This window comes from Salmo salar, chromosome 03 (genome assembly GCF_965601325.2).
Source record: "Salmo salar chromosome 03, fSalSal1, whole genome shotgun sequence".
In the NCBI taxonomy this organism is placed as follows: Eukaryota; Metazoa; Chordata; class Actinopteri; order Salmoniformes; family Salmonidae; genus Salmo; species Salmo salar.
This window is the reverse complement of record NC_138293.1, coordinates 31,292,418-31,308,320: the sequence shown is the minus strand read 5'-3', so window position 1 is coordinate 31,308,320 and position 15,903 is coordinate 31,292,418. Positions and strand designations below refer to the sequence as shown.

Genomic DNA, 15,903 nt, shown 5'->3' with positions numbered 1-15,903 from the left:
TTCACAGATGCGATTCTGTTCCCGACGTTCTCAAAAACAGCTGTTAAAAAAAGTGACGTTCTTAGCAAACGACCCACCACCAGTCTATTGTTATGCACCCTGTAGGTGTATGCGACGGACAAGGGTGGAGGGTTGCTCAAAGTTCCGCTTATCTTATTCTGCAAACAGAATCCGTGGTACTCCACCGCTGTGTAAATGATTAAAAAAGCATAAACTTTCGATACAGCGGATGACTTGACAGGAAAAGAGGGAATAGGCTTGTGTTTACAAGAAGTCAGAGCTCAATGAGTGTACTGTACTCTGTAATTACATCTGCAACCTTGTACATGTGACTATTTAACTCTGAACGCTATAGGCTACTCTAAAGGACTGTATTTGGGCAGGTGTGTTACCTGTACGTGCAACCGTGTAAGGGGCAAGGTTGTATTCCCTCCCTTGGTTTACTACTTCTTCCGGCACAGCTCACACAGATAGGTTGATCAAATTCTATGCAAACGAGATGTATCCAGCAGATGGGAAATATTGGTGATTAAAAACTTCCCTCGCCGCATGTTCTCGCGCTTGTCTGTTCTAATATAGGACATTTGCCAGCCTGCATTTAAACCTGCTTGCTGTCAGCAAATAAGCGCTCTTCCTTCAGTGATAATAGTGCGTGGAGTCCACCTAAACAGGATCACAGGGAGCGAGCAGCTTCCTGGTCATAAAGAAGTGCGTCTTGCTTCAATTTCAGTGAATGCCTACGCACCGCAGTCACCACCAGAGCGGGGTTATTGACGCAGTGTGGAGTCTCCCGGCAGCATTGCCAACTCGGCTGCACTACAGACGCATCCATGAGTGAAACCGCGATGGCCGTGGTACAGCTCGATACCGAGGACCATCAATCGGAGAACGGCTTTGTGTCCCCCGAAACAGAGTCGCCGGGATTGCTCACACGCATTGACAGTTGTGTCTTGCCTTTTCTTGGGGGATTTGGGAAGTACCAGAGACAGCTAATCGTGCTGACATGGATTCCGGCGTTATTTATTGGATTCAGCCAGTACTCTGATGAATTCCTTCTTGCCCAACCGAACAACACATGTGTTCCGCCTATGGCAAACACGACTAATTTGACTAGAAGTCCTTTATTTCATGGGGCAAATAATAGTTTTCCGCGAACAGCGGCGTACGTTTATACCAATGGCACCCACAACGTAACGGCTAGGCATCTGCAACATTGTATGTGCAAAGAGTGGACGTTTGAGCTGCATACAGGACTCATTCAGAATGTGGTTACCAAGGTAAGTTTCGTAGCCTGACATTGAGAAATTAGGACTGCATTTCCAGTTTATATTATGTCATATACATTCCTCCCTCTTTTCAGATGAGGTGCATTGGGTCAATTGATTTATAATAGGCTATCAGCATATTGTGGCGGGTTACCCACAGCCATAAGTAAAGGCTGTTACCAGATAAGGCCTTTGTCGTTTTCACATTGTTTTATTGTAGGACTATAGACCTATTCCATGTATTGTGGTCTCATACACTAGCGGTTCTGGGGGGGGGGGGGGCAGTGCCCCCGTGACAACAATTTTGGACCCCCTTGTGACCCTCCTAAATGTGGAGTATGAAATAATTTTTACATAACTCATTTTTGCTATCGTTCTTTTTTTTACATCCGTTATTAGACAGTGGCAACGATGATGATTATGAACATGGTCTTTTGCCTGCTAATGCCTGCAATGCAGTGAAGAAAACGATATGACAACAATAACGTCTAATGTAACTGGCCCCTCTAACAGTACAACTGGCCCCAGCTTGGACCCCCTGTTTGAAATGGTCTAGAACCGCCACTGGTCTCATAATATAATATTGTTTTGATACAGACCAGCACCTGGCTTAACCGTCACACCTTCATAGGAGTCAAAGCATATGGCTGGTTCATGCATTGCAGCCTCCAATATCCTACTGGCGCAACAAGCCCAGGAAAGGATTTTTCCACAATGGGCTATCCCCGAATAATAAAATGGGCTGCTGCACTGAGTGCATTAATAACCTGTTCACGGGGCTAAGAATAATAATGGCCAACTAGCACTATGTGGGCGGTTCTGTGATTTTCATTTTAACATGCCAACATGACATTACTATTCGGAGCAGCTGACGAGGTGTGAGCTATAGTGGAGAGATCTCTGACCACGGCGGAATGTGCCCGTGGTCATAAAGACCCAGACCAAAGTGATACTCGAGCTTTGATTTAGAGCAAAGGGCATGTACTGTCATGCTCATTAGTGCTCCCCCGCGCGCGCCTCCCGAGAATAACGACTTCCCTATTTTGCTATTGTCACCTGCCATATATCTAATTTAACACGCCAACACTAGTCTGCCTTGCTTGCTTGCTTGCTTTCTTTCTTTCTGAATTTATATCTGAAAAGTATACACTAGACTACTGTATCAAGGACTGTAGTCATCAGGTAATGGGATTTCTGCCCAGTTTCCATCTTATTTTTAATTGTTGATAGTTCAGATTAGGGCTGGGCGATATGGCCCAAATATTAATTCGTGGTATTTAAAAAAAAATGGACGGTATGACGGTATTTTTAGTTTGAATAATAAAAGGTCTACATTTGCTTTGATTAGTTAGTGATCCTATGGTGGCAACACATACATTCTAAGTGATTTCAATGAGTCTTTCTCCATTCTGATTGTTTTATACTGTTCAGTTCAACTTCAACAAATGTCAGCACTTTTATAATTTCTGCAGTTCCTGCACCCAATTGTCATACTTGAGTAAAGTAAAGATACGCTAATAGAAAATGACTCAAGTAAAATTGAAAGTCACTCAGTAAAATACTACCTGAGTAAAAGTCTAAAAGTATTTTGTTTAAAATGTACATAAGTATCAAAAGTAAATGTAATTGATAAAATGTACATAAGTATCAAAAGTGAAACTATAAATAATTTCAAATTCCTTATATTAAGCAAACCAGATGGCATCATTTTTTATATATATATATATATATATATCAGATAGCCAGGGGCACACTCCAACACTCAGACATAATTTACAAACAAATCATGTGTGTTCAGTTAGTCCTCCAGATCAGAGGCAGTCGATGACCAGGGATGTTCTCTTGACAAGTGTGTGAATTGAACCATTTTCCTGTGCTGCTAAGCATTCCAAATGTAACAAGTACTTTTAGGTGCCAGGGGAAATGTATGGAGTAAAAAGTACAATATTTTCTTCAAGAATGTACTAACGTATAAGTTGTAAAAATAGTAAAGTACAGATAACAAACAAAATGACTTAAGTAGTACTTGAAAGTATTTTTACATAAGTGTTTTACACCACTGCTCAATTGAGAGAATTTCCCCAGGGAGGAGTTATTGTGACAGGGTAGGAACTAAAGTGTTGATAAGTGTTTCCTAGGGGACCCTGTATGCTTTAGCTGCATTGCATGTTTTCTCTTAGCTACTTCATGTAGCTAACATTTTCTTGCTTTGCATATTCCTCTTTGATTTAGAAGATACTGTTGCACAAACAACATGCTGATTTAAGTCTACACCATCACTGGTATTATCAGGCTGTATTAGCTAGCTACGTTTGCTCTTACTCAGTACATTTATTAGCTAGCTAGCTATTAGCATTAGTGGCTATTAGCATCTCACAAGATTTAGGGCAACTTGCTAAGAAAAGACAAACTAGCTGTTTGCTGATGTAAGAAACACAAACTAATACTGTCATTATAGAACGCTAGTGGATTTATATTAAGAAGCAAAGTGAAAACAGCATCGTTATCAACATTGTTGCATGTGCTGCATTGATCATGCAGACTGAACGCAAGTCTCTCGTGGTTGAGGAACATCAAATGCGCTCCTTGAGTGACAGGGGGCGTAGCTAGGTCTGTGTGGAAAGTGGTGCGGAGAGAGAGAGATGACTCAAGTAGCGAAGTAAACTATAAAAATTGACATTACACATGGCGTATCACATTTAACAAACCAAACATTCAAATACCGGTATAGAAGGTAAAGGTAAAACCCAAACCGGTCCCTGCATCAATACCGGTATATCATAAAATATGGTATACCGCTTAGTTCAGTTGTAGTTCAGTTCCTCTTGTGTTTATTGATCCACACAGGCCTAGATCTAAGCCTCCAGCACCGAAACTCTCATCCATGACTCTGGAATTTCCTGTTTGGACTATTGCAACACTCTCCTCACTGGTATCCTCACCAACAGACTTCAACTGAACTCTGCTTCCAGAATCCTCACCCGCATCAGGCCAACCGAACACATCACACCAATCCTAAGCAATCTACACTGGCTCCCTGTCCAATCCCGTATTAACTTTAAGACACTCCTCACCTACAAAGCAGGGGTAGGCAACCCTGTTCATGGAGTGCCGTAGACTGCGTGAATTTGTTCCAACTAGTCACCACACCTGACCAACTGAGCTAAGGGTTGCCTTCCCCTGACCTATAGTTTAGGATTGATTCTGTCCCCCCCCCCCCCCCCCCCCCCCCCACACTCTTACCCTAAACCCGGTCTGTAACCTATTCCCAACCCCGTAAACCTAAACCCTTACCCTCTAGTCTAAATTGTATCCTCTACCCAACCCCTCCTCATTATCTGTCCTGTTTTGTCTGGTCCATTAATTTAAAATTGCACTTTGAGGCACTTGATTTGATGTATATATATATATATATGTGTGTGTGTGTGTGTGTGTGTGTGTGTGTGTGTGTGTGTGTGTGTGTGTGTGTGTGTGTGTGTGTGTGTGTGTGTGTGTGTGTGTGTGTGTGTGTGTGTGTGTATGTATGTGTATGTACTAACTGCACTTGATTTTATGTAGCCCTACTTTTAATATAAGATGTCCTTGAGTACCCTGGAAGGTGTCCACCAAATAAAATGTATTTATTTATTATTATTATTATTATTATTATATACTAGGCTTAGATATATTTTTTTAACCCAAATAGTGACAAAAAAACATGATTTTGCACATTCAAAATAGACCTCATAAGGCCTACTATTTCACAAAAGGGTGTCTTTCTGTGAGAAGATATTGAGAAATTATTTGGCATTCTTCTCATGGACCCCTAGCGGTATAAGAGTACATCCATAGCAGAGATGCCAGTCATGTGGCCTTTTCTGTCGTTTTTGGAGGGCTGCACATCAGCAACAAAACTACGACTTTAGGCCAATGTTGGACACCCCCTAATTGTTTGTTGAGCTTTGTAGTTACACTTTGTCCCAGTGATTCCTTTCTGATGTGTAGTAAGTTCTACATAGATAAACTAAACATCCTCTGTACTGAGTTAATGATTTATATTTTTATCAAAAAGGTTGAAAACTGAACTTTAAGGTCACGTATTACTACATTCTAAACGCTATGTCCTGTGTCCCTGTCGTGTGGGTGTGTGTGTGTGTGTGTTTGTGTGTGTGTGTACACAACTGTCGAAAGCAAACTTTTTTTTTAAAGTAGCCTAGTATATCCATCTCCATTGGGGCTGGGAAGGAAGGGGCAGTAGAGTTTGATAGGTTTCTGTTGAAGGTACACATTCTTAATCAAACACTGTACTTCAAATACACCCGTTTACACACAGATGCGTCATCCAGTCCAGTGTCTCTCAACTCCAGTCCATAAGTACACATTTTTGTTGTTGCCCCGGGGACAAACAGACCTAATTCAACTCATCACATGCTTAATGATTAGTTCACATGTTGAATCAGGTGTGCTTGTTGAGGGTTACAAAAAAAATGTACTGTTGGTACTTGAGGACTGGAGTTGGGAGACACTGTAGTCTGCTCTATGTTGACCTAGACCTGACATTTTGCTGCTCAAAGGCATAAGAGGACCAGCTTGATAAAGAGGCTGGTTTTGAAGGCTCTCAGTACTATACAAAGTGGTTGTACCTATGGCTGTTGCAGTGACCGTATTACCGCCACACCGGCGGTCACGAGTCATGAAGGCAGTCAAATTCCACATGACTGTTTAGTCACGGTAATTAGACTTCTCCAAGCTCTGATGCTGCTGCTGGTAATTAGTAACCTACCAAACTTGATAACTGCCTGGTACTCAGCACTCTATTGTCCCTCTAATCACCCTGACATCAATGCAAATGCATTTGAAAATCTAATCAAACACTTCATGGGTGCCCATGAACTCATCTTGTGCAAAATTTCTATAGGCTATGTAATTGCGGGAGATAACAGAGTTGATGGCCTCTATTAAAAAGAGGAGGATACCATCAGCTTTCTATAGGCTTAGTATATTTATTTCTCAACTTTCCTAATATTAAGCACATTGCTTATATTTACAACAGGAGAATAGCCTACCTGGCTGGCATGAAAATTAACCACGGGGAAAAGTGTCCTCCATTCGCTATTTAAGTGCATAGATGTCATGTATTTTATCCCACTGCCCGTTTTGATACAGGTGCATGATAATGGTCCATTCTACATCAAAACAAATGTCACACATATATTATTTAGTATATTTAAAGAGAAGATTAAATCAAGAATAGTCTGATCGGTGCCAACATTAGCTAATCACTTGTGAGTTATATACAGTATTATCACTTGAATGATGCCCTGCATAAGAAACAATGTGTTTTTTGTGTAAATTTAAAAAAAAATCAGTCACACACCTCATGTTGCCTAGCCCATAGGCCTATATGTTTTAATACGGTTTGTATAACTAAAGTGGCCAAATGAATTCTTAAAATTAAGCATAATAATCTGATTTACATTACATTACATTACACATACAATGTAATGTAATGTAAATGTAATGTAATGCTTTACAAGGGGTGTAGAGTCTAACTGGCATAATTAAGCAGCGCATGAGTTTCAAGTTTGAGGAAGATAATTTTCACCTTAAATGCACCTTTATAATAAAAGCCTTACATTTTATAATTGCATTTCCGGTCACTTTTGATAATGGTGTTTTCAACTAATGGAACATTCAAACTTATAGCCTACGACCATGTGCGCATTGCTGCGTTTTATAATGTGAAGAAATAGCCTAATAGTTTAACATTTTAAGCTAAACGTACAGTTTTTTTAATTTTTTTTTATGCTATTGGTTGTATTAATTTGGGATCTATCGCATCCCACAACTTTCCCAGACTATGTTTGGAATATTTATTTCTCGCACAGAACAGAGTAGGTTGACTTTTGTACTATGGGGGATAGTAAATTGACATAGACTAGTGCTTTTGCTGTTGGTTAAGACTACTCATCTTGTTGGCTGACGAAAAGTAAATGTGGACAGTTCTTCCAATCTCTTCAATTATGCACCTTGGAATTGGATAAGGACGCCTTCAGTTGCGTCCCCAATAAGTCTGTCTTCACTTGTAGACTGTGAGAAAGACCCCATCACGTGACGGAGAGCCATGCAAGTGAGAGACACTTCGGAATTCGCAGCACACTCAGGGAGAAGGGCACAATGTAGAACTCCGGATCGCAAAAGGCATGGATTTTTTTAGGATGCATTACGGCCACAAAGGGGATGCCGCTGTGAAATTCAAGGCAATATCAAGTGCTTGTCAAATTGTGAATGAGAGACTATTGTAGTGTGTACAGCCTGCACAAAAAACAAAGCAGAGCTCGTGCCTTTCAAGCGACTTTTTTTTCAAATCCTCATTAGTCTCATCATGCAGCCTTAGAATGTATTAAAAATCAAAACGAATAGCCCAACGTTTGTCGAACTAAAGTTACATTAATAACTCTAAATTCAGCATATAGGAGGACCTATTTGTTTTGTTAACCACTCAACACAATAGCCGCATATGTGCACTACCTCAAATCGTTTGGAGAAAATATTTTATATTTATTCAGCTTTGTTCAATTCTTCTTCATACTATAAAATAATGCCACGGAATTCAAAGCAAATCTTGTCTGCTAAATGAACTAGTGTAGCCCACAGCCATTTGGCATAGCCACACCAGGACCTAGCATAAGGACAACTCAGAGTATGCTATTCTTCTGAAATAGACATGTTCTCTAAATCATGGTTCTTTAGACCTGTCTGAAATAAATCATGGATTTATTGTGCTCAGTGTGATATGACAATGAGCAACCGCACGTGCTCCACATTCTCGGACATCTTAAAATCACAGATAATGTCCCCTGTTTAAATGAGCAGCAGATAAAAATGCAGAAGCCTTGCATGCACAGTGTTTCATTCCACCACAAGCCAAGGGAGACTTTAGCCACACTTCATTTTACTGTGGTGTCTTTTTGATACCACTTTGATTGGTAGAGTTGGTATTGAAACTCTAAACAATATGATAGCCTACCCTTTTTTTATTTTATTTTTTTAAAGCATTGCGATGTCATTAAATACAAAGCTATTGTTAAGTTCTTTTACCATAGTAATTACAGCTTTACTACACAGGTATAACAGCAGCTAAAAGTAGTATTACCACAATATTAAAGTCCCAGTGCAGTCAAAAACATGACTTCCCTGTGTTTTTTGCAAAATATGGAGGAATACTGTGAAAATTATGATAATGCCCTTTTAGTGTAAGAGCTGTTTGAAAAGGCCGCCTGAAATTTCAGCCTGTTTTGGTGGGATGGAGTTTTGGCCTGCATGGCGACGTCACAAGAAGGTAAATTAGTTTATAGACAATTAAGGAAGCCCATTCCAAACCTCTCTGCCAATAAATAACAGCTAGTTTTCAGTTTTCCGCTCGCCACTCAGAATTCTTGTTTGGGAAATTGCTCTTTGCTAAGCTATTTTTGACCAATTTTTTTGTTGTTGAAACAATCACATTAAGGTACTTAATTGTTGGCCATAAATTATTTGATATTGAGATACAAATGTCTGCATTGGACCTTTTCAACAATATCTAACAATGTTGCATCATTCCATCTCCTCTCTTGGACTAAATTGTATAGCTACTGATATTTGTGTTGGTTTTCCTGTTGACACTGGCACCAGGGCAAGGCAGTTGTTGACACAGCCGAGCAGTTGGTGACAAAAACTAGAGGTGTCCTTTTTCCCAAGCAAGCATTCCACAAACCAACAAGGTCGTCCCCAGAAGGAATTGATTCTCAGGCTAATGGACGAATCCAATCCCACTAAAGGACCTCATAAGCCCACTCCCTTTCCCTAGACTCCTGGTCCGACATGCTATAACCAGGAAGTGACACACACGATGACATAAAGTGACGGCAACGCAGTCCTTGGTGTGTTTAGATTACATGGGCATAATGGCACATGGTTCCATCTGTTGAAAATTCTGTCTCCCTATCCTTCAGGAGTGGAGCAGAGTGCCGACGCCATGGAAAGGTGGTGTCGTTTTCCTGTCACAATGTACCGGAACACTACGTTAGCGTCTTATCTCAGACGGTTAATGCTTTCTAAGAGAAATCAAAGGAATTACTTTCGCTACGTCTCTTGGAGTAGCATAGCAATACAGTAAGAGGATATATTTCCTTGAATAGTAATAGTACAACATAGTAATAATGCAATAAGAGCTTTGGCTATATCGTCTTTAAATATTAATAGTAGAGCAACAGAATGGATTTACACGGTAGCGTCTCCTTGAATAGTCATGGCATAGTAACTGTGCTCCTCAGTACAACTCTGCCCTCATAGCTATGTTCAGAGAAGGATTTGATAACGCTAGGTTCAGAGGAGGAGCGGATAGGGGCAGATGAGGGATCCAGACTGGCTGGTGTGGATGTGGAGGCCCATCCTAATTGAGACCTTGGGCTCCTCGGGGACTCAGTTAATTGGACTGAGCTGAATAAAATAAAACGAGCCCGGATCATTAGAGAGAGACAGAGGGTCTCCCACGCTCCCTGCTTAATCTCACGCCGCTCATATATTCTACATTATATTCAGATGGCAGCAGCATCACACAGCCAGGAGTAGAGCCTTAAAACTCTCATCACATTCTATCTAGACCAGTGGTCGCCCACCGGTCAATCACAACAGACTGGTCGATCTTCAAGACATTCCTAGTTGATCACCAGACATTTCTGTTGAAAAGCCAACGATAAAGGCTTGCGCTCCGCCTACTGGGCGGCCTGGGAGATTTAAAAAATGTTTTAGTCATTTTAGCAGACGCTCTTATCCAGAGCGACTTACAGTACATACATTTCATACGTTTTTTTTTTTTTTTGTACTGGCCCCCCGTGGGAATCGAACCCACAACCCTGGCGTTGCACACACCATGCTGGCGTTGCAAACACCATGCTCTACCAACTGAGCAATGGCCAATCAGCTCAAATCACAGTTTCCTACAGAGCTTCCACGTCCCTGGCCACAGCAAAGTTTGATAGGCTACTAGCCTACGTAAGATTTAATACATTTTAAAATCATGACCAGAGAGAGAGACTGTGAAAGTATACAGCAAAGAGCTGTTGTTTTTATGAGTTCAAGTTCATGTTTAAGATTTTATTCAGCACTGTCAACACTGTTTTCATTCAACACTATTACAAAACATAAAACGCGCTTCTCTGTACGTCCGCTCACGCTGCGATAAATGAGTAGCGAAGTGTATCGATAACCCTGTTTTTTTTTTTTTTATTAGTCTATTTTAATTTTGAAGAGTATTTCACTTCTCTGGCCATAGGAACAACATGAATTTGCGCATGAGGCAGATGCGCTGCGGCTCGAGCTTCGTCATCAGGTGTAAGACTGTGTCCTCCCCTCTGTCTCATCGGAGGAAAGGAAGGAGTGAGCAGGGACCGTGAGAGGCGGACAATAAGGGGATACTTCTGATAAATATCCAGCTAACCATACATACAGCCAGCTTTTATAGCTAGCTAACTAGCCATGCATCCCGCTAGTTATCTAATGATAGCTGGCCAGCATACTAGCCATGCATTCAGAAGCTAGCTAGCTAGCTAGTCTACCTAACAGATATGCAATAAAAATATGCTCTTACTCAGAACTGCGTCCATTTCTTTAAAGTACGGGCAGTACTGGGGGTTTGAGCAATTTTTTTGTTGTTGTGCTTAATGCTCTGTCGATACTTTCTTTTCAGATAGTTGATTTGTTCACAGTACTTCGCTGCGTCGACAAATGTTGATTTTTACGGCTGGACATTCCTCACACACCTGCTTAAATATTTCTTCCCAAACTTTTTATGGTTGTGAATAATTTTCTCGAAATGGCGCTGAAAGCGCAGCTCCCCCAACACAGATTTGTGGCATACTGTCTCCTTTCTTGTCCAGTGCCTGGTTTTCTTCGACTTGGGTGCCATATTTTGAATTGCCGCTGCGGTTTCCACGTGTGTTGTTGTTGTGGTAGGCGGAAGTAGTGTGTGACAAGTACATCTGGGAACAGACCAAACTTACTATCATACTCCCTCAGTGATTTTTGGTGAGAAGCCTTATCCCATGCGGATCGTTTATTAAAATCACTGATGTGCAATAGTAAAAAGCACATTACCCACATCCTGTAATACTAAATCCGATTGACTAGGGCTCAAGACAACTGGGGACGCTGAAAAAAAACTAGATCCAACTACCAAGTCAAACTCTTTCTAGAGCTCCGACTTTCTAACGTGACGATCACTAACCTCATGATTATACTTCAATTATATACTGCTAAAAAAAATAAAGGGAACACTTAAACAACACAATGTAACTCTAAGTCAATCACGCTTCTGTGAAATCAAACTGTCCACTTAGGAAGCAACACTGATTGACAATAAATTTCACATGCTGTTGTGCAAATGGAATAGACAACAGGTGGAAATTATAGGCAATTAGCAAGACACCCCCAATAAAGAAGTGGTTTTGCAGGTGGTGACCACAGACCACTTCTCAGTTCCTATGCTTCCTGGCTGATGTTTTGGTCACTTTTGAATGCTGGCGGTGCTTTCACTCTAGTGTTAGCATGAGACGGAGTCTACAACCCACACAAGTGGCTCAGATAGTGCAGCTCGTCCAGGATGGCACATCAATGCGAGCTGTGGCAAGAAGGTTTGCTGTGTCTGTCAGCGTAGTGTCCAGAGCATGGAGGCGCTACCAGGAGAAAGGCCAGTACATCAGGAGACGTGGAGGAGGCCGTAGGAGGGCAACAACCCCGACGTCCACAGGCGGGGGTTGTGCTTACAGCCCAACACCGTGCAGGACGTTTGGCATTTGCCAGAGAACACCAAGATTGCCAAATTCGCCACTGGCGCCCTGTGCTCTTCACAGATGAAAGCAGGTTCACACTGAGCACATGTGACAGACGTGACAGAGTCTGGAGACGCCGTGGAGAACGTTCTGCTGCCTGCAACATCCTCCAGCATGACCGGTTTGACAGTGGGTCAGTCATGGTGTGGGGTGGCATTTCTTTGGGGGGCCGCACAGTCCTCCATGTGCTCGCCAGAGGTAGCCTGACGGCCATTAGGTACCGAGATGAGATCCTCAGACCCCTTGTGAGACCATATGCTGGTGCGGTTGGCCCTGGGTTCCTCCTAATGCAAGACAATGCTAGACCTCATGTGGCTGGAGTGTGTCAGCAGTTCCTGCAAGAGGAAGGCATTGATGCTATGGACTGGCCCGCCCGTTCCCCAGACCTGAATCCAATTGAGCACATCTGGGACATCATGTCTCTCTCCATCCACCAACGCCACGTTGCACCACAGACTGTCCAGGAGTTGGCGGATGCTTTAGTCCAGGTCTGGGAGGAGATCCCTCCGGAGACCATCCGCCACCTCATCAGGAGCATGCCCAGGCGTTGTAGGGAGGTCATACAGGCACATGGAGGCCACACACACTACTGAGCCTCATTTTGACTTGTTTTAAGGACATTACATCAAGTTGGATCAGCCTGTAGAGTGGTTTTCCACTTTAATTTTGAGTGTGACTCCAAATCCAGACCTCCATGGGTTGATAAATTGGATTTCCATTGATTATTTTTGTGTGATTTTGTTGTCAGCACATTCAACTATGTAAAGAAAAAAGTATTTAATAAGATTATTTCATTCATTCAGATCTAGGATGTGTTATTTTAGTGTTCCCTTTATTTTTTTGAGCATTTGTATATATTTTTTTTGCGGGGGGGGGGGGGGCGGGGGGAGTTCCCAGTTGTCTTGAATTCACCATGACCAACAAAAGCAGGTAACATCAGTCCAGTAAAAAAAAAAGCTAATTATTTCAATTCATGCTCTGCAGTGCCTTGCAAATGGTACACTAACTGATCTATTTTGTCATCAAAGCTCGAGATTTGAAATATAGTATGGTCTGAGCATAATGAAATTTGGCAGGCCAGGCATATAGCCAGTATGCTGTGATCATGAATTAAGCCTACTGCCCAAACCCCATTTCTACAGAACTGTTTTATTAAGTTCATGTTTTTTTTTGTAGTCATGTAAAAAATATCAAATCTGAGGGTTAGATCTCAGCTTGCTTTTTGACTGTGAAAGTGATTTTGACTTAGAAAATGTTGGTGGCCACTGATCTAGACTATACTGACTAAAACCCCCAGTGTGTTCAAGGAATGTTGTGGTTGTCCATATTAGTTGCAGAGTTAGTGGTTGGAGAAGGCAGAGAAGGGGCAACAGAACTTCTTCAAATGTAGCTGGAGAAGTATCTAGGTGGGACTGTTGTATAGGGGTGCAATAAAATGTTAATTTCTCTAGCAGAGAATTTGGCAGTACGGCCTCACAACCGCAGACCACGTGTATGGCTTCGTGCGGGCGAGTGATTTGCTGATGTAAACAGTGTGCCTCATGGTGACGGTGGGGTTATGGTATGGATAGGCATTAGCTACAGACAACAAACGCAATTGCATTTGATCAATGGCAATTTGAATGCACAGAGATACTGTGACGAGATCCTGAGGCCCATTGAGCATGTTTGTGATGCTCTGTATGTCAGCCTGTTCCATTTCCCGCCAATATCCAGCAGTTTAGCACAGTCATTGAAGAGAAGTAGGACAACATTCCACAGGCCACAATCAACAGCCTGATCAACTCTATACGATGGAGATGTGTTGTGCTACATGAGGCAATTGGTGATCACACCAGATACTGACTGGGTTTCGATCCACGCCCCTACCTTTTTTTTAAGGTATTTGTGACCAACATAGGCATGTCTGTATTCCAAGTCGTGAAATCCATTGATTACGGCCTAATGAATTTATTTAAGTTGACTGATTTCCTTATATGAATTGTAACTCAGTAAAATCTTTGAAATTGTTGTGTTTCGTTTTTATATTTTTGTTTAGTATAACAACATGCAGTAATTCTTTACATTTAAATAAGAAATGTTAGAATATACAGCTCCCCAAGCTTGCACCCCTATTCTCTCATACACATTACCTGTTATGTGTATATGTCCAAGCAGATATCTTTTTCGTTTTTTACGAAAGTCTGTATTCTTTATCTGTAGAAAAAGATTAACTGTATGTCATGACACCTCACTTTCATACAAGTACGGCGCGATAAGGTTTGCACCTAATTCCACTGTAGTGATAGAGTAGCAGGACTGGATAATGGCCCCCACAATGCCCTGTGAGTGAATACAGGAACACCTAGCCTTAGAGAATCTCTATCTTCCATATACTGGCCTGCCCTGTCTTATCCACAGACCCAGGATCAGGGTGGAACAGCAGGAGACCGACAGATCTGTTTGGATAGACGCACGCACACACCTCAAGTGGGAGGAAAAGAGGCCTGCCTGTGGCACTGAAAGATAAAGCTTTGTACAGGCGTTGTATGTGTGTGCTGGCGGGAGTTAGATTCTGATAATATGTGACCCGGCTCAACCTTTGGCCCTGGTCACAGTGGTTTTAGGATTCATTGATGTAATGCAAGGATCAGAGGGAAGTAGCTAATCATGCCCTTTCTCTCCACCCCTCTCTCTGCAGGGTGACAAACAGTGAGATTTAAAAAAAATATACAAAATTCAACATTGAATTATATGGTTCATCAGCTATATTACCAGAACTGGATAGACTGGAGCACTTTGTGTGTAAGAGACAGAGAGGAGCTATGAGAGTCAGGCAGTACAGTAATCGTTCACTGCATGCTGACACACTACAAGGACAAAAGCCTCTCGTTTCACCCACTATCCGCCCAATAATATTGTCTAGTCTCTCTCTCCACACAGTACAAGGTGACTCATACCCAATATGCTATTACCTTAGTGTAAACACACCCAAACTTAAGAATGTCTTCTGATCTTTTGATGTGTTTGAGTATGTCTGTGTGGACACTTTCAGGATACGGTAAGAATGTCTTGAGTGCTTCCTGCAGAACTCAGACAACTCTTTAGTTTGATCTGATCAAGTCTCTCTCTCTCAGAAAGTGGTCTGACGGACACTGGTACCATTTTTCACTGTGTGCTCTGTCACGGAAACACGCGCGCACACACACACACCACACACACACACACCCCCCCCCCCCCCCCCCCCCCGCAGGCCTTCATAAGGAGATTTTGGTGTGGTGGAAGACTGTTGTCCTGTCACTGAGCGTGCCACTGTTCTCCAAGGCTGAAACCATTCATTTCAGTAGAGGAATAATGGTACTTTTCTTCAGACTGTTAATTTATTTGTGCCCCCGAGAGAAAAGGTGCCCCATTATTTCCATGAATGCTAACAGTAGAGACTTGACCTGAGGTGGTTTTTGAATGGATGTCACCATTGTCTGCTCAGCATGTAAATTGTATGTCCCAGACAGTCCCGTTTAACATTTCTGTAATATGTTTAACCGTTGTGTAAACTTGAGAATTGATTCTGGTATGATATTTATCTAGGATATGATATCAACACCTTCACATAATAGCTCTAGAATATGGCATTTCTAACCTAGGGGATTTCTAACCTAGGGGATTTCCAACCTAGGGGATTTCTCAATGAGTTGCATTTTAATTATCAAAATGATCCCACAGTTGTGGGTTTATATTTTTGGATATTATTTCTGTGACAGATGTACCGGTAATGGAATGTATTTGACGTCTCTCTCTCTGTCACTCAC

The 15,903-nt window shown here is 41.9% G+C and overlaps 1 protein-coding gene across 1 annotated transcript in view; it reads left to right on the top strand.

The window, feature by feature from the left end:
- Positions 1-374: 374 nt before the first annotated feature.
- Positions 375-15,903, top strand: part of LOC106599714 (solute carrier family 22 member 23) — a 62,117-nt gene continuing 46,588 nt past the window's right edge. The window contains exon 1 of the mRNA XM_014191013.3: positions 375-1,277. Within this exon, the coding sequence (XP_014046488.3) occupies positions 831-1,277 (447 nt within the window). The 5' untranslated portion in view covers positions 375-830. The remainder of the gene's footprint in view (positions 1,278-15,903) is intronic.